Below are 20358 nucleotides of genomic sequence, written 5' to 3'. Positions count from 1 at the left end.
GGGGCGAGAACCCTTAGGTCTCTCCAGGTTCTCATGGAGCTCCCAGGACAGGGCTGTGCACAGGAGGGGGAGCCCCACACAGCTTCAGGTTCTCAGTCTGACCTGTTTCCTAATACACGCTGACATGATGAAGGTCTCCTGTCTCGCCCACTGCTCCCCTCAGCAGTGTATTATATCAGTTCACCTATTCTGTCCCCTGCTCTGTCTCTGGTGAATCCTCTCACCCTCCCGCACATCTGGCCTGCACCCCGGTTCTTGTATGCATGAATAAATAAATCTTTTTAAGAAAAGGGTCTAGAAGTACAGATCATGACTTGAGCGATAGTATCATCACTGGTCCATACAAGGTGTTTAACCTTAATAAGATCCTTAACGGATCACTGGAGGAGGGGGAGGTTAAGGCAATGCACCAAGAACGCTTTCTGAAGGGACACATTGGAGAGTGATATGATTCTTAATAAAGGCCCAGCTAAACCTGGATTCCAGTGTCTAGGACAGCCATACTAGTTAAATGGAAGGTCCCAGCTCCAGGTTGTGTTGGTGTCCTCTGATGAATCCCTGTCTCATTCACCCCCAGGTGCTCTCCAGTGTATCACCCTCTTTTCTCTCTGTTTTATGACTTACTACTCTCCAACATTTTCTAGTTGTTCCACCATTCACTAGTGTATTGTCCATGTTTTCACTGTCATTTGAGATCCTTGAAGTCAGGAGAATTGTCCCATGAACACATTTCCTCAAATGTAGTGAATGGCTAGAAATATCCATTAAAGTAATGAAGAAATGCACTGGCTCCTCTCTCATTACTTCTTGGTTCACATCCTAATCCACTGTCAGTTCTCCCCTGTATCTCTTTTGATTTTTCTATCTCTGTCCCTTCCCCAGACCTCATCTCCTCCCTTAGGCTCCTGCCCCAGACTAACAACTTTTCCTAGATGATCCTCGAGGGGAGGGTTTTAGACCCTTCCTTCCATCTGGAGGACATTAGATTGAAATAATCCAACCTCAAAAGGAAACACTGAGAATAGTCAACCTTTCATAGGCTAATATTGCTAAATATACAGCTCATGCATTAGAATGCCCATAGTTGTTCCTTCTCATCAAAAATGGACTTCTGACCAGGGAATGAGGATGAGGTAGGAGGAGAAAACTCCATCCTGCCACATTATCCAAGAAGCATTACTGGTGATATGTTGGAACCCAAAGTGAAAGCCCTCCAAGGAACTGAAGGAGGAGGAAAGTAAGATTACCTTCAGACAGGTGCACAGGAAACGCACCAGTGTTGGAAGCCAGAGGAGGAAGGTAAATCTCAGGTGGAGGCATTACCATGTCTAAGCAAAGAATTTATCCCTGATGAAGGGCTTATCAAAACTGGAATTAGGGGCCTCCCCGGTGGTGCAGCGGTTGAGCGCTGGGTTGCAAAGCTGCCCACAGCCTCTGCAGCGCTGGTTCGATCCCCGGCTGCTCCCCGGCCACCGGAGGAGGGTCTTGCATGGCACGTACACCTCTTCTGCCGCCCGCTGCTCCCCTCAGCAGTGTACTTTGGTCCTTCTGCCTGCTCTGCTCCCCGCTCTGGCTCTGGTGAATTCTCTCACCCTCCCGCGCTTCTGACTGTACCCAGTGCTTGTATAAGTAACTAAGTAAATAAATAAATCTTAAAAAAAAAAAAAAAACTGGAATTAGACTAAATATTTACTTAGCCTCATTACTTCCAAACACCTTACTAAGAGATTTCCTTGTATTATCTCTTGTAATCCTCCAAAGAGCCCATTGGTCACTGGTCTTATCATCAGAGCTAGATTACTAAGACCACGGGAACAGGAACCAGGTCTTTTGTTCTCTTAATTCTTTCGCTTGATATTTTGTCCAAACATCACAGCACAAAACACAATAATTGGAAGGAACAACCAACACTGGTTGATTGATTAGTTCCTCTAATCAGCAATTTTCCTCCACTCTGAAAATACTCTCCTCCTCCTTTAGCTTTTATCTCTGTAACGGTTATATGCATAGCCTCCTCCTTGCCCTTAACTTTGGGGTCTTCCTTCCCTCTGTGAGAAATGCCTCTTCCATCTTTCTTTGGCAGACATCACCTATCTGAAAACAATATAACTTGGTCACTGGGTGGGTGGACTTGTAAGAACAAGATCCACAAAATAGCCATGTGACATTGGACACAGTAACACTTTGTGTCTGTTTCCCTTCAGTGAAATGGTACTAAAAATACATAATTCTAGAATTATTGTAAGAGTTGTTGTAAAGAGTTGAAATATAAAGAGTTACCATAGAGTTAAAACCTAATTACAGACAAAGCATAATACCTCAAATGCAAAGTCAAACTGAAGAGAATATTTGGGGGAGAAGAAAATAAGTTCTCACTAAATGATAGCTGGTAGGGTATTTTGATTGTAGGCAAAAGAAATTGCATTTGACTGGTTTAAACCCCCAAGCCCACACCAAACGGAATTTACTAGCATTCTAACTGGCTCAGAGGTAACCAGTCAACATTGGGAAGGATAGACATACAGGGGTCTCAAGTGTTGAAATTCATTTAAGATATCCTGGGGGATGCACTGGGATGATTTTGATCCAACTGTCTTCCATTCTGATCTTGGTCTAGAAAATCTGGGTTATGTCTTTTCTTTGAAGAAGAAGAAAGAGTAGAAAAGTACATGATTAATAGTCACCAAAATCATGTAGAATGGGGCAGGGGTTGAAATCTCTATTGTTATGGAAATAAATTACCACACAGCCAGTGGCTTAAAATAGCACAAATCTGTTATTTTGTTGTTATTTTATTGTTCTGGAGATCAGAAGTTCAAAATCAATCTCAGTGGACCAAAATCAAGACCCCTGTAGTGCAGTGTCCCTGCCACCTGCTCTGAAAATCTTATAGAACATATTATTCCCTCATCTTTGTCATATAAAGTAACCTGATCCATGGGACAATAACCCACCTTAAGCGCAAGTCCTGCCCATATGCAAAGGAAGAGGATTATACATACCCTTTGTGCGTCTAAAAATGAACCCTTTAGTAAGTAGAATGGGTATAGACTGGGACACAGATTGTAGTTCAACCTAGGAGGTGTAGGCACAAAGGTGTGTATGTGAACTTAAGAGCAATTATGTGTAAAAGTGTCTGAGGAAGGAGAGGAGAAAATGGGGTTCAGAAAGGAGGTGATTTCTGAGCTGAGTTTTAATAGACAAGAATTCATCTCTAATGAGTGCTACACATGTAAACCTAAGAGAAGCCAAATTCAGATTTCTGAGTAAAAGACTAATGCTTTACTCTAGACCACAGATGAATTCCCAAAAGAGCCAAAAATTAAATCCAGGCAGAAATAATCATTTAATCAGTCAGCCAGGCCACCTTGCCTTGCTTTGTGATTTAAAAGGGCTTAAAGAATACATCTGGATCCCATTTTGAAAGCTTATTGAATCTTGAAATTCTTGTTATCTTAGGATTACTAGTGATTTTCAGGATCTTTTTGCTAAAAAATGCCATAAAAGAGCAGGCATATGTGGTGTTGCTGGGAGGAAAAGTAGTCATACTATTGTCTAGATGGCACAGTAGTTGAATTCAATGATCAGCCACTTGCCTTGGGCTTACTAATTTCTTTTTAATCTTACACTGCAATGAAGAATTGCAGGGTGGCGTGAAATGTGAGAAGGGAAAAGGGGGAGAAGACTATTAAGTCAAACACAAAATAGAAAGGGAGCAAGTAAAAGCAGTACATGAAGTTCCAGCTGGCTAGCAGCGATTCATCACTGCTCCGTTTGCTATTAGAATTCCGGAGGCTTGGAGGGTAAAGGAATGTCCCCAGATATTCCTTTTTCAATGGTTCTAGGGTTGGTTGAATCTAGTGTTCACCTAGTCTGAACACTTTTCCGTATTCAAAGGTTTTTTTTTTTTTTTTTTGTATTTGCAATTTTTATCCAGCTAGTATATTAACATTTTTTTAAATCAGGTTTTGTAAGGAATTCTCAAGTAGACATGAATTCTTATGTCTCAAGTAGTGTACTAGAGGTATACTATTCATTTTTTAAAACACTATTGTAAAACTATTTTAAAACTATTTTAAAACTATTTTTAAAACACTATTCATTTTTTATCTGACATTCTTTTTTGTTCTAGTATTCAACTAGCCTACAGTTAATCAAACAATGAAAAACAGCAGCCTGTCTTGTGCTCTCCCTGACCGGTTTCAGTATTTTGGATATATTCTATGCTACCTACAGATAATGTATTTATGTCACTCTTGCTTTGTGAGCTTATTTGAGAAATATTTCCTGACACCAGTAGCTTTTAATCACTATTTGTACTTCCTCTCTTGATTAATTTTGCAATGGTAAATGATATCCCCCTTTTATATAGTGTTGGATTATCTGTACAATAGTACCTCTTGACTTTCTCTCTTGCCTTAAAAGGACTTAATAGGAATGATGACAGGTGAAAATAGTTACACGGAATATTAATAGATGGGTCATAAAGAAAGGTGTTTCATGTATAAATGAGTTTAAGAAATTCTGGGTAGAAGTAGAAGTTATTTATAATGGAGCATATCAGAAGCTTTGATGTGCAAATATGTGCTGTAAAGCTTCAAAAGAGCATGTGATATGCAACATTTTCCAAACTTCTGATGATAGAAACTTTTTCACAGCACATCCAGTGATATCTTCAGGAACTGTTTATAAAAAGGTCCAGGAGGCAATCTCCTATGTGATGTGATGAAAGGAACACAAAGTTACCTTTTAGTGAAACAGTAGTGATCTGCTAGGGCATTGAGAACTGGATACCTGCGGGTGCTATACTGAGTGCTAGCTGTGCTAACAGTACCTCAATTTTACAAAGAAAGAGGCTGAGGTATAGAAATGGCAAATAGTTTGTACAGTGTCCCACCACGTTAAGTGGCAGTCATGATTCAAATCGAGGACTCAGGTTTAGAAATCCCCCAGGACACTCTTCTGTCTCCCCCAATGACAGCTAAACTGCCCAAAATGAAAGCAGCGCAAAAGGACTGTTTAAAGACCCAGGCACTTTAATTAGATTCTATCATTTTCTGTAATCATCATGCTGACTTTTACCCTGTAGAGCAACTTCTATTACACCAACATCATTTACATTTATTATCTCCTTGAGTCTCACCCAACCCTGTCAGTGGACTGAGAAGTCCACTGGATACAAAAAGTTTGAAGGATACAAAAGTTTGAATGTGCTGGCTAACTCAACATCACTAATCAAGGACTAAAATAGTCAGGGGGTTACCTTATTACTATCTCTATCCTAGCGAGAAGAATGTCCAAATTTAATGAATAATAATACAGGAATCTACGATTAAAAAATAAAAATAAGAATAAAAATCTTTGAATAGTCTAAATTATCAGGTTTGATTAACTCTAGGCTAGATGAATGCTAGAACGAAAAAGAATATCAGATAAAGAATGAATAGTGGTTTTAGTATATGTCTAGTACACTACTTGAGACATGCTTATAGTAAGATTTCACCTGCTTTGTTGATCTAAAATTTTTATATGCATTTTATCTGGCAACTTGATAACTGGAAATAGAGCCCAGAACACAGGATTGAGTAAAAGTAGAGATGGGAGGCTAAGTGACCTGGAAGCAGTGTGACATTAAGCTCTGTCCTTGAGCTTCTCAAGTGGTGTGTGCTGACGGTTTAACAAGATGGAGAGGTACTGGTTCCCTCAGCCCCCTGCACAATTAAGGAAGTCAGAAGTGGTAGAAACACAAGTTCTTTCCAGGACTCCTTGAAGGGTGACCCAAGCATGATGAGGTGTAAAGGGGGCCCATTATTCTCTCGGATGACTTTCAGAATAGTTCCATCTACATCGGCAGCCAGCTGCAAAGCATGCCACTGCCCATCATGGTCAAGGAGACCCATGCACCCACAAGTTTGATTTCCAAATGCTCGAAGAGCAGGGCTCACAGCCCAAGGTGCAAGTTGTCGGGGTGAAGGTGGTCAGGACATCTTTCAGGTATGGGCCCATACAATATAACTCCAAATCTCTTTCACATATATTGAATAAATGTTGCTTTGTGGCCCATGTGCTCTTACTGGCAATCTAGCAAGCTTCTCAGATGACTGTATTCATGTTCTGTAAATTAGAGTTTCATTGTTACTTTCAAATACTTGATATGTAAAATATAGTTTTTGAACTCTGATCGCATTATTGTAAGCTAAAATTTAACATATCATTTGTCAACAAAGGAAAAGGAAAAACTATTGAAGTCTTTAAATATAAATTTACCCTTGCAAGTGTTTGAATAGGCTGTGAAATAATGGTTTCAAAGTGTTATCACCTATGTGCAAAACTGTTTTTAACGGTGATGATGAGAATTTCAAGGGAATGCATTAAAAAGTCAATTAGGGTTCACTTGTAACCATTTCAACATAAAACATGATAGAAAAAGCTATCTTGACTTTCACATCCACAAGAGAACACTGCTCCTACCTTAAGAAGAGCAACCCAGATAATCTACAAAAATCATGTTTTTTTAAGCCCAAAGAGAATTCAGGTTGTAAAAAAAGCCTAATGAACCGGATCCAAAAAGTGACAACAACCTCCTAGGAGAGCTGCTTTTATCCTGGGCAGCAAATCCAATGGAAAAGGAAGCTGAAAAAAAAAAGCAGCTGAGCCTTCAAGGCAATTTTAAAGGGTTTAGAATCCTCAAGAGCTCAGACACAGGGGGCCTGCACCTATCCTTTGGCCCTTTTCCATGGACCTTCACAGGACAGCTTGAGGGGGCAGGGAGATAACTGAGAGACCCTGAACTCAGGCATGGAAATCCTGCTGAAGTCAGAGAGGAAGAACTAGGGGAAGTCCCCAACACCCACATCATGGTGCTGCTGATGAGCAGCATGTACGTCTGGGTGAGGAGCTGCAGAACTGAGAAAAACATCTACTCTCTGCCCCCAGGTACAGATGGGAGTCTAAGGAAAACTGAGAGTGATTCCAGGAGAACTCAGAGTCATCCCAGAGATACACATGGGCCTTACCCTGGGTTCTTCTCCCCACTGAGGGAAGGACCAGGAAGTTGAGGTAGACAGCTCACCCCAAACACAACTACAAAAGACCTCCTGAAGACTAAGGGCAGAACAGGGATATGGAGAGAAACCCCAGACCTTGCACTGAGTACTAGGAAGGGACCATGTACAGTTGGTAGAGGGCAGGAGCGTGGATACCTGTGTTAGGATACAGGGGGGAATTTTTCCCCACCCCCCTGGGTTCTTCTGACACTAGACAAATACATTTATATCAAACAGATAAGTAGGAGAAAATAGCAAATTTAATAACAGATATATGGAGAATTTACATTATAAATTCTAAAATAAATGATGCAAGTCTGGGGTTTATATTCTGTGTGAAGGGATCTAAAGTATAAGGTGGTTGGAGGTCATTTCACATGACGAGGAGGGAACAACTTCATATGACAAAATCTTCCCTCTGGATGTTTGCCCTGCCTTAAGGTAGGTTCCTCTGATTTTAAAAAGGAAAAAAAAAAAAAAAAAAAAAAGGTTGTTTCTGGAAATATCCTTAATTTAGTAAATCTAGGTATTCATTCTTGAAGAAGTAGTAACAGTTTCAGTTGAGGATCTCCATTGATCCTAGTTCTACATATCAAGAAAACATATATGGGGGGCGGGAATCTAGATAACTTAGAAAAAGTTTATGTGAACCTTTTTCAGGAGACTACCACCACAGAGGAATAAAGCAAAAGCAAACAGATCTTGTTAAAAATGAAGGTATGAAAGAAGTGATTGGCCTCCCTGGTGGCGCAGGGGTTAAGATGTAACCTATGACGCTGCCCACAGCCACTGCAGCATGAGTTTGATCCGGAGCCAGGGAGCAACCTACATCGCACAGCAGACCTCTCCTGACTCGCCTGCTGTTCCCCTCAGCAATGTATTTCAGTCAGTCTGCCTGTTCTGTGCCGGGCTCTGTCTCTGGTGAATCCTCACACCCCCCACAACTCTGACCTGTACCCCAGTTCTTGTATGCATAAATAAATGAATCTTGAAAAAAAAAAAGAAGTGATTAAATACTCCCAGGTGTTCACATCCCAGTTCCTGCTAAAGGGAAGTGGAGGATAGGCCTCTGTAAGTGTTTTAGAAGAGGCTTGATGGAGATGTGTCAATTTGGCATGTGGATTATTTCAAACTAAGGTTAATAAAGACCCTGCAGGTTCTCATAGGAGAAACCTTTACCACTCCCTTAACTATCTTGAAAAATGAAAATTGAGACTATTACTCAGAATTAGGCTTTTTACCAGAAAGAACCAAGGCAGGGCAAACATCTAATTAAAAAATCTGGTCTTTGTCATATGAGTCACCCAGTCCTCATAATGTGAGTTCCCTTCCTCTCTCCTTGAAGGCCCTGGCCTCTATCTTATTCCTTAGCTAAGGACATAGACCCTCATTTGCCCCCACTGACCCTGGAATTCACATCCACTTAAATTCTCCATATGTGGTATGTGGGCCTCCCCAGTGGCTCAGCGGCTGAGTGCTGGGTTGCTAAGCTGCCCGCAGCCTCTGCAGCACCGGTTCGATTCCCGGCTGCAGGGCGAGGGTCCCACATGGCGCGCAGACCTCTCCTGCCGCCCGCTGCTCCCCTCAGCAGTGTACTTCGGTCTTTCTGCCTGCTCTGCTCTCTCCTCTGGCTCTGGTGAATTCTCTCACCCTCCCGCTTCTGACTGTACCCAGTACTTGTATAAATAAATAATAAATCTTTAAAAAAAAATTCTCCATATGTATGTAACTCAATTATTTTTTCCTACTGATGTATCTGACATTACTTTGTTGTTCAGTCAGTCTAAAAGAACCCAAAGGGGTAGGGAGAAACTTCCTCTCTTCCCCTACAGAAAGTTGTGATTCCTCTACCATGTAACATGAAACCTATAATGAACTAAATAACTAAAGCCACAAAACCTTACAGGCCTAGCTCCACTACTGACTAGATTGTCTCAAATCGTCTCACTAATGGTGAGCCAGATAACAAAAGTCTGCCCTTTCTCTAGAGATGATTGCTGTTTTCTTCAGACTCTACTATTTCTTTATAATTGATGATGTCTGAATTTAATCTTTATCAAAATCAAATTATAAAACACATAGAAAAAGTAAGAAAACTAATATGTCCTCAAAGAGAAAACAGTAAATGAAACCTTCCCTACAGAATAAAATTGTTGTTGGAATTATAAGGCAGACACTTTAAAATAATGCTTATAAATATTTAAGATGAAAGAAATAGAATAAGTGAACATGTTTGGACAATTTCAGAGTCAAATGCAAATGCTAGAAATGAAAGATATATTACAGATAAATAATACTGTCAATGAGTTTATTATGTTGTATACAGCAGAAGAAGGAATCAGTGTCATTGAAAACAGACAATGTGATTTTAAAACATATTTGCGTTCAGGATAAACATGCTAATAAATACATAACTTGATTTCCAGGAGAAATACTTTAATGGCCCAGAACATATGAAAGCCATTGACCCAAGATTCAATAGACTCAGAAACCTAAAGAAGAATAAATACAAAGAAATACCAAAATTATACATCACCGTCTAACTGCTTAAAATCAAACATGAAAAGAAAAATCTTAAAAACCACAAGAGAAAACAAAACACATTCCAGAAAGGAGAAAAACAATAGAAATTATATCTCCTCATTGGAATCAATAGAGACCAGAAGACACAGCCATGACAACTTTAAAGTGTTAAACAGAAAAACATATTAGTCTAGAATTCTAGAACTAGTTAAATTATCTTTCAAAAATAAAGATATTTCCCCAAGGAAAAGGTGAAAGAAATTGTCTTAAATAGACTTCGATAAGGAATACTAAAATGTATTAGTTCAAGGAATACTAAAGGAACACTAAAATGTTTAGTTCAAAAAGAAAAATACCAAGTAGAGACCCAGTTATTTGGGAAGGTGTGAAGAACACTGGAAAGAGAAAAGACATATCAGTAGATATAAGTAACAAACACATACACACACAAATACATACATTTTAAAGACTATTAATCTTGTAAAAACAGTAACAAGGTAATGTTATTTCTAAATAACCATATTTAGAAATAAAAAAATGTGTGGCAAGACAGAGCACAGGGGAAGAGAGAGTGATCATTAAAATATGCTATTTTAATATCATTACATTGTAAAGTAGCAGAATTTTGTTATTATATACATATGACAAGTTAGAGATATATAATGTAATCTTTACATCAACCACTAAGAACATAACATAAAATGATATAACTAAAGATAATACCTAACATAGAAAATGAAAATAAAAGTAAAGACCTAAAAATACTTAATTAACAATAAAAAGGGAGGAACAAAGAAAGAGCAAATGCAACAATAAAAATCTAATATCAGCATTGTAGTTTAAAATCCACATATACTAATAATAACTAATAATAACTAAAAAAAGAAATTAAAAGATGCAGACTCAGACTGGCTAAAGAATGCAACATCAAAGTAGATGTTTTGACAAGTAACACTCTTTAAACATAGCGACAACAGAAAAGGGGGCCTCCCTGGTGGCGCAGGGGTTAAATACACGCACTATCTAGCTCTCCCCAACCACTGCAGCATGAGTTCTACCCTCAGCCAGCCAGGGCGCAACCCACATGGCACAGCAGACCTCTCCTTGTCTTGCCCACTTCTCCCCTCAGCAGTATATTTCAGTAGATCTTCCTGTTCTGCTCCCCACTCTCTCTGGTGAATTCTCTCACCCTCCCCCACCCCCCGCACCTCTGGTCTACACCCCAGTTCTTGTGTGCATAAATAAATAAATCTTAAAAAAAAAGACAACAGGGTCTCCCCGGAGGCGCAGCGGTTGAACGCTGGGTTGCAAAGCTGCCCTCAGCCTCTGCAGTGCCGGTTCGATCTCTGGCTGCTCCCCGGCCACAGGAGGAGGGTCCCACATGGCGCGCAGACCTGTCCTGCTGCCCGCTGCTCCCCTCAGCAGTGTACTTTGGTCCTTCTGCCTGCTCTGCTCCCCGCTCTGGCTCTGGTGATTCTCTCACCCTCCTGCGCTTCTGACTGTACCCAGTGCTTGCATAAATAAATAAATAAACCTTTAAAAAAAAAAAAGACAACAGAAAAATTGAAAATGAAAGAATGGAAAATATATAGCATTGAAATACTAATCATAAAACATCTTCCATTACCATATTTTATAATAGAAGTAGACCTCAAAGAGTATTACCAAGATAGGCATTTCACAATGATAAAAGGGTTAAGTCATCAAGAAAACTTAAAAATTTTAAAGCTGTCATGTTATTAGCTCTGTTATGAACTAATAAAAAGTATAGACAGATCCAAATTATTGTTGCAGATTTTAGAACCTATATCTCAGCAATTGATAACAAGACAAAAATTTAACAGACATCGTAGATATAAATCAACTTAGTTGAAAGTTATAGAACACTACACCCAAGTACAGAAAAGAATTGTATAATCTTCTCATGTGCACTTGAAAAATTCACCAAAGTAGACTATACTCTGAGACATAAAACAAGTCTCAATAAATGTCAAAAGTCAAAATCATACAAACAAAGCATGTTCTTAGGCTGTAACAGTATTAGATTAGAAATCATTAACAAAATATTACAATAGAATTTTTTGTAATGATGAAAAGGTTCTATATCTGTACCACCCAAATACGGTACCCATTATCCATATATGACTTTTAAGCAATTAAAATTTGGCTAGAATGCCTTAGCCACTGAATTTTTTTTTTTCCTAAAAGACACTTCAGTCTTTTTTTTTTTTATATAATTGCTCTTTTTTTGTTGTTGTTTTAAAGATTTATTTATTTATTTATACAAGCACTGGGTACAGTCAGAAGTGTGGGAGGGTGAGAGAATTCACCAGAGCCAGAGCGGGGAGCAGAGCAGGCAGAAGGACCGAAGTACACTGCTGAGGGGAGCAGCGGGCAGCAGGAGGGGTCTGCGCGCCATGTGGGACCCTCCTCCTGTGGCCGGGAAGTAGCTGGGGATCTAAAGGGCGCTGCAGAGGGCAACTCAGAGCTCAACCACTGCGCCACCGGGGAGGCCTTGAATTTTAATTTAAATTCATTTAAATAAATTAAATATCCACAATTGACCAATGAATATCATATTGGACAGTTCAAATCCATTAAATCTCCAAATATTCAGAAATTTAAAAGACACATTTTTAATACACTTAATACACAAAACCACATTTTCTTGGGTCAAACAAATCACAAGCAAAACTAGAAAATATTTTGAACAAACTCATAATAAAACACACGATGTCAAATTTCATGGAATACACATAAAGCAGTTCTCAGACGGTACTTCATAATTTGAAGACTTGTAGATATTACCTAACTTCTCTGAACCTCCATTCTGATTTCTTAATGGGGAAAATAATGCTACTTACCTAGATACTTTTGTAGGAATTAGATGATTATAAGTGCTATTACTTTAAGACATACCTAATAAAGATAAGATAGCCAAAAAAGCATATTTAGGAACAAAGTATCACCCATGTTTGAATTATTATCTCGCCATTACCTAGTTGGGTGACGTGGATACTTTGCATAAGGTCACTTGACCTCCGTTTAAAAAAAAGATAAAACAAAAGCAAGGTAATTTTAAACTTATTTTCAAACTCTAATTTTTAAGAACTATGAAAGTGTGACATTTCCTTTGTAATGTCTACATGACTACAAAGTGCACTGCATTATCATCACCAGGATTCCCTTCTTTCCTGTGGGATCAGGAAGGAGAATGGTGGAACCATCTCCTGACAAACACTGCACTCACCTCTTCACACGCATCATTCCATTTCTTCCTCACACTCCTCCTGGGGGGCTGGTATTTTAAGAAAAGTGTTACTAAAGAATCTGAGGTTCAGAGAAATAAAATGATTTGCCTAAGTCTGCACAGTTACGCAAGAAGGGACAGTTCTCAAATTTACCACCCCCAACTTCATATTCACCCTCGAAAGTGACCTCGAGGACCCGCCAAGCTCACCAGGGAGCAGGACCCAGGGAGTCTCTGCACCAGAAGTGGACACGCCCGTCCAGTCACCCGCATCCCCGCGGGGAGTGTCCGGGCCTCGCGCGTCCCCGTCTGTCTCGGGCCCAGGCCCGGGGACTCGCGCTGGGCGGGGCGGGGACGCGAGAACCACGAGGAGCCGCGACCCGCCGCCGGGTGACCGCGAAGACGGTCACGAGCACCAGCGCGGGCGCGTCACACAGAGACGGGAACAGGGGTTTTCTCTGAGAGAACGTGTGATGTCCCCCAAGGACACCTTCTGTTGGGGCAAATGTTTTCTTTCTAAAGATTTATTTATTTACACACGCAAGAACTGGGCAACCCGCCGCCCCGGGGAGGTTCATTACCGGCTCCAGCAGCCCCGGTGGTGTCGTCACGCTCTCCGCGCTCAGTCGTCGCCGCGCTCCGCCCGCTCGGCCACTCCAGCCCCTCCTCCGGCCTCGGCACCGCACCACACTGCGCTGCGCTGCGCCATGCCACGCACGCCACGCACGCCACGCCACGCACGCCACGTCACACGGTGCGCCAAGCCGTTTGGCCGAGTGCGCATGCACAGTGGGAAGGCAGAAAAACCTGAAGCTTACCCCCCTACTTACCCCCGCACCCCTTCAGATGCATGTTGTCATTCCACACCAACCACCAAAGCACCCACAACCCTCCACCTGTCCATTGTGGTTCCCCCCTCTTTCTCCCCCAACACCCCCTCTGGTAACCTCAATTCTATAGTAGGATTTCTAGGGTTTGATTTAACTGTGTCTGTTCCTTTGTTTTGATGTTCCGTATATGAGTATAATCATCCAGTATTTGTCTTTCTCCAACTTACTTCACTTAGTGTAATCCCCTCCAGATCCATCAGTTCCCTCCATGTTGTTGCAAATGGCATAACTTCATTTTGTTGTGGTAGTTGAATAGTATTTCATTGTGTTAATTTACCATAAATTCTTTATTCACCCATCAATCCTCGGGAACTCAGACTACTTCCACAACTCAGCTATTATAAATAGTGCTGCAATTAGCATAGGAATTCATCTATCTCTTTAAGTTAGTGCTTTTGCATTTTGGGAAATAGATATTTAGGAATGGAATTGCCAGACCATATGGAAGATATATTTTATTTTTTTGAGAAACCTCCATACTGTTCCCATAAAGGCTGAACCAGTGTGCAGTCCCACCAACAGTATATGAGGGTTTCTTTTTCTCCTCATCAATATTGTTGTTTCTGATATTTTTGTTATGGGCCATTCTCACAGGTGTGAGGTGGGTGATATCTTGCCAAAGCAATCCAAACCAAAAAGAACAGAAGAATTACACTACTAGACTTCAGACTATACCACAAAGCTATAGTATTAAAAATAGTATGGTAATTGAATAAAACAGACAAGTAGACCACTGGAATACAATTAAACACCCAGAAATAAACCCATGCTTATATAGACAAGTAATCTTTGACAAAAGAGCCAAGAGTATACATTGGGAAAAGAAAAGTCCCTTCAATAAATGACACTGGGAAAAGTGGACATCCAAATGCAGAAAAATTAAACTAGACCACTGTTTCACACCATACACCAAAATAAACTCAAAATATATTAAAGACATGAATGTAAGACCTTAAGTCATAAAGTACATAGAAGAAAAACATAGACAAAACACTCCACAACATTGGCTTCAAAGATGTTTTGGGGGACTTGACTTCAAAGGCAAGGTAAACAAAAACAAAATAAACAAATGGCTTTATATCAAACTAAAAGCTTCTGCACAGTGAAATAAATATCATTAAAATAAACTATCATTAAAATAAAAGGTATCTACTGAGAGGGAGAAACTATTTGTACATCATACATTCTACAAAAGATTGATTACCAAAATCTACACAAACTCTACAGAGAACTCATACAACTTAACAAAAAAAAAAAAGCAAATAATCTAATCAAAAAATGAGCAGAAGAACAAAATAGACACTTCTCCAATTAAGACATACAGATGGCTAACAGACACAGAGGAAAAATGTGGAGGAGTGAGGGTGCCTAGTGGTGGGTGTGGTGTGGTAAATATACCTAAAGAGGTGTAAACCTATACCTCTGAATCATAGACAGTGTTGTGAGCCAATGTTATTTCAGTGGAAAACTAAACATTGGTTTTTGTTCCCATTCAGTGAAAATACAAAAATGATAGCAGAAGAAGACATCAAAGGAAAAGAATATTCATTGTCACTTATCATCAGGAAAATGCAAATCAAAACTGTAATAAAAAGTTCTTGGAATTATCATTGGATTACAATACCATATAGATTTTTTGAACAATTTTCCACACCTTGATATGAAGATGCCTCACCATACCCACTAACAAAGTTCTAGAGCAAGTCTAAATAATTTGAGTCTATAAATATTTCTAAAACATTTTTAAGAGACTATTTTCTCAGTACCTTCTATTGTATACTTAAAAAAAGGAATTTTTATGAAATAAATTTAAGACAAAACAGTGCTACCTTGCCTAACAAAAGTAGTTATCTTGTGTTCATTTGATTACTTTCTAAATAGTGACCACTTTGGCAACAGCAATAGTCATCTGCTCGAGAACAAATATTATCCACATGTATGAGCATGAATCTCAAACACATATTGCAGCATATCTCTGATGACTCACTTCATTTGTGTTTCACAAACATCTTAAAATGCTTCTGAGGTCATTAGCTTCTGGGTGAAGTCAAACTACATGGACAGTTCATTTACTGCATCCAGCTGTAAGGCAACAAACTGAATTTCAGCTATGAGATCTTTCAGTACAAGGAGTACGATGTTTTTTATGAGATTCTATTTCTACTTTAATTAACTCATGTGAAGAAAAGTTGATTAATTATTACCAGTCTGTAGGAGTTGGAAATAGACTTAATATTACGTTGACACTAAAGTATAATTAAGGAATATTTTCCCTTTAGCAGATATTATAAATACTAGCATTTGTCCTAAGCATTAATTTTGAAAAAAATTTACAAATTGCAATAACATTTCCTTTTTGTATAGGAGTGAATAAATGATTTAACTTAATTTCACTTTGACTTGGATTTCAAATCCTTCTTACGTGCTTTCATTAAATGACTTAATTTTATCCAAATGAGAACTAGTTCTTCTAACTCCATCTTTGTATCCCTCATAAGCATGTGTTCTTTTGTTAGGCCTACTTAGCCACCTGGTCCTGAATATTTAACTGGAAAAGAATCTCCAGCATTTGTCATTAACTGTTAGTCTCTCTGCATCTGGTTTAGCTATGATCTTTGTATATTTATGTATAGTCTTTTAAGCAGACATTTTAAAAAGAAAAAAAAAAAAGTAGGACAAACTAGGAAAAAAGAATGAGGGAAATTAAGCAAAAATCTTGTACTGTAGCAGAATTTTTATAGTGTCTGGTAAAAAAAAGGGTTTCAAATTAAATTGATAATTACAGAGTTTCTCTAAACTAAAATATATTTTGAATGTTTCTATAACTTTTTGAGGGAACATTGATTTACAACACTGTATATAATTTAGGGATATAGGTTCATGCCTCAAAAGCTTTATGTTTCCTCACCATGCCTACCACACATGTATACCCAGAATCCTCTCCATAGACCACTGAGCCTCCTTCCCACTCATCCCCTCTCTAGCCTCTATTCTGCAGCCATATTTCTAGAGTTTGTTTTTATTAGTTTTGTCTGTTCCTTTTGTTTATTTCTCTGTATTTCATATATGAATCAAATCATCCAGTATTTGTCTTTCTTCTTCTCAGTTCCTTAGCATAATCCCCTCCAGTTCTATGCATGTTGTTCTGGCAAATTTTCATGTTTTTAAACTGAATAATATTCACTGTACATATATGCCACAATTTCTTTACCCACTCATCTATCCTTGGGCACTGAGGTTATTTCTATAACCAATGCAAATAGTGCTGTAGCAAACATAGGAGTGCAAATATCCCTTTGAATTAGTCTTTTTGTAATTCTTCTAGGGCATACCTAAGTAACTTCAGATAGATACCTAGGAATGCTGGATCAACCATCAGATCTGTTTTTAATATTTTGAGCAAACTCCATACTGTTTTCTCTAAGGGCTAGCCCTGTCTGCATCCCACCAATATCCTCCCCAACACTTGTTCTGGTCTTATCAATATGGGTCATTCTCACAATGTAAGGTGGTAACCCATTGTGGTTTTGATTCACATATGATGAAAAGTGATGATGAACATTTTTTCATGTTCCTTCTGGTCATCTATATGTTTTCTATGGAGAAGTGTTGATTTTATTGGATAATTTTTGTTGTTGAATTTTGTAGATCTTTTATATTAGTCCCCTGTAAGATATATGATATACAAATATTTTCTTCCACTCAGTGGGGCATCTTTTTGTTTTAATGATAGTTTATTTCACTGTGCAAAAACTTTTCAGTTGGGTGTCATCCCATTTGTTTATTTTTGCTTCTGGTTACCTTGCCGTTGGAGTCAATTCCCCAAATACATCCCTGAAGTCAATGTGGTAGAGTGTTCTGCTTATGTTTTCTTCTATGTATTTTTTACGATTTCAGATCTTACATCCACATCTCTATTCCATTTTGAGTTAACTTTTGTATGTGGTATGAGACAGTGGTCTAGTTTCATTTTTCTGCACGTGACTGTCCAGTTTTCCTAGTACCATTTGTTGAAAAAATTTTCCTTTCTCTAATGTATACTTTTGGCTCCTTTGTCATAGATTAATTGTCCATATAAGTATGGGTTTATTTCTGTAGTCTCTAAACAATGTATGTTAGAATTCAGTGTGATAGATAATATTTTGTTATTTTATAAAGAATATGGAAAGTTGGGCTACTTATCTACTTTGGGTTATGTTCCCCCCACATTCAATCTGATGTTAAGCAGACAACTTAGTAGTTTGTTTTGGAATCTTTATGGAGCAGATAAATTTAAAGATTTGGGGATGTTGATCCATAGTAAAGTAAATAAGTATAACTCCACGTCTTACCTACCTGTGAAAGATGAAATAATTGAATTTACACAACTATGAAATATTAAGACAAGAGACAGTTTTCCTACTATGTAAAACAATGAAAGGACATTCTTCACCACATTCTTCACCACTTCCTGAAAGCACAACAGGAAGTTAATTGAGTAATTAAAACTAAATTAATCATAATGGAAATGGAAGTGCTATAGTTTATACTTATTAAAAATCTGAAAGGTTACAATTTGCTATAGAATTGAGTCAAAATTGAGAACTATCTATTAACTTAAAATATTCCATGTAATGGTAAAATTACAAGTACTTATGACAATTGAAACTAACAGTAGCATCATTCCAGAAATTAGCTTTTGCATTTTAAAAATTGCCACAATATTACCCTTTGTCACAATAGTTGATAAATAATTTTATGGATATGGCAATCCTTATTTCATATGATCATTATAAAGTTTACATGAGTAAATTCATATAAAGCATATGTCAATACAACAGTTCACGTATTGAAAATTTTCAATAAATTATAAACTAATTATTAATTGCTACCTATTTCAAATTACCAAATAAGTAAATATCCAAATTGTGATGCAGTCTTCCCATTGATGATGGCCTTGATCTTCCACTAGATAATCCATCCATTGTTGGATAACTCTAATGCTGAGAAAGAAAACTTGTATATTATATTCCAGCCTTCAACTTTTGCTGTCAATTTTGTTCATTGGACAACACAGACCAGCTTCTCTGTTTTCCACATGACAACTTTTCATACATTTCTATACAGCTACATCCTCTTCCTTCAGACCTATCCCTTGACAGTCATCTTTAGAAAACTGAACCTAGAAATGACTACTGTAGTCCACCCTAGTATAATCAAGGCAGAGCTTAGATTTAGTACTTTATTAGTACTACCTAGAGATTTAATACTTTATTATTATTTCACCCTTATTCCAGACACTATGTTGGAGGTCAAGTTTAAATATTATTACTGACATTTTGTGTTGCAAATGACAGAAACTTGATTAGCTTGAGTTAAAAGGGAATTTCTAGATTCTGTCAGGTTATTACAGAATGTAATGACACTAAGTAGAATGATACTAAGAGATAAAGATGCACCTCAGCCACAGAAGCAACTGACCCAAAACTAAAATTAGAAACTAAAATTAGAAGAAGCCTCTCCTGTTCCTGTCTATACAGATCAGATCCCTGTGTTGCCCCCATAGTGGAGACATGGCTACCTGCCAACCCAAGGTTTTACCTCTTAGACCCCAGACTTCCTAAAAGGGACTGTCTTACCATTCTCAGATATGATTTTGGAATCCTCAGAAACAGATTCTCTTTCTTGGGTCAAGTGTCCACTTCTGGTCTTATCACCTACGTCATGTTGTATGTTAAGTGCTTATGTGGCTACCATTCGGTTTAGGTAGAGGTTAATTTCTAGAAAAGATGTGCTGGAAGGACAGCCCTGCCAGTGTTCACTAGAGAACACATTGTTTTAGATTTCATTTTTTTTTGAATAGCGATTAGTTTAACCCACTTTAACATTTATATTTAAACCTCAGTTTAGTCTCACATGTCCTACTCTATTGTTGTGATTATGACATCAAGTTCTAACTGAACTTCAGAACACCTTTGCAGCCTATATCCGTTGCTTTTGTATTCTAATTATCCAGAGTCTGACTTTCACATCTTGGTGAGTGAATGACAAAGTGTACAGAGTTAACAGATAGAATATTGTTGCAGCCCATTAGAAATTTCTTTGGAGGTCCACAAGGATCCATTAATCAATACCTTTTGGTTACAATCATTCAAACAACCACTATGTCTTAGAAGTGAATCTTTGCAGGAGCTCATGGATGTAAATATCAGAGACATTGAGGTTAGAACACTCAACATCTCCTCATCCCACAGGTAAAAACTATTTGAAGAGCAATGTTCCTGCTACACCAAAAAAAAAAATCTTTTTTTTAATTAATATTTTATTTTATATAATTCTTATATCATTTTTCATTTTTGCACAATGTATGGATTTTCATTTTGGTTATATTCCCCATACAATTGCACCCCCCCCCCTTATTTTGACCTGAGTCCTTCCTTTCCCTGCCTCTTCCCCCACAGTGTGTTTCTGGTTTATAGTTGCTTGTTGATTTTGATTTTTACTTTGTATTAATTAGTCTTTTTCCTGGTCCCTTATTTAGGTTTTCTAACTTCCTGCTATGAGTGAGACCACTTGGTATTTTCCTTTTTCTTTCTGACTTATTTCGCTAAGCATGATCCCATCTAGCTCCATCCAAATTGCTGCAAACTGCATGTGTTTATCTTTTTTG

At 38.3% G+C, this 20358-nt stretch overlaps 1 protein-coding gene across 1 annotated transcript in view; it reads right to left on the bottom strand.

The window, feature by feature from the left end:
• LOC119251215 (patr class I histocompatibility antigen, B-1 alpha chain-like) overlaps positions 1-13492 on the bottom strand; it is a 49379-nt gene extending 35887 nt beyond the window's left edge. The window contains exons 1-2 of the mRNA XM_054698168.1: positions 13401-13492; positions 12820-12867 (exon numbers count right to left, since the gene is read on the bottom strand). Of these exons, the coding sequence (XP_054554143.1) occupies positions 12820-12836 (17 nt within the window). The 5' untranslated portion in view covers positions 12837-12867; positions 13401-13492. The remainder of the gene's footprint in view (positions 1-12819; positions 12868-13400) is intronic.
• Between the last annotated feature and the right edge of the window lie 6866 nt (positions 13493-20358).

This window comes from Talpa occidentalis, unplaced genomic scaffold, assembly GCF_014898055.3.
Source record: "Talpa occidentalis isolate TD23 unplaced genomic scaffold, MPIMG_talOcc4v2.1 talOcc4.2, whole genome shotgun sequence".
NCBI lineage: Eukaryota > Metazoa > Chordata > Mammalia > Eulipotyphla > Talpidae > Talpa > Talpa occidentalis.
The sequence above is the reverse complement of the archived record's forward strand: the minus strand, read 5'-3'. Positions and strand labels throughout refer to the sequence as shown.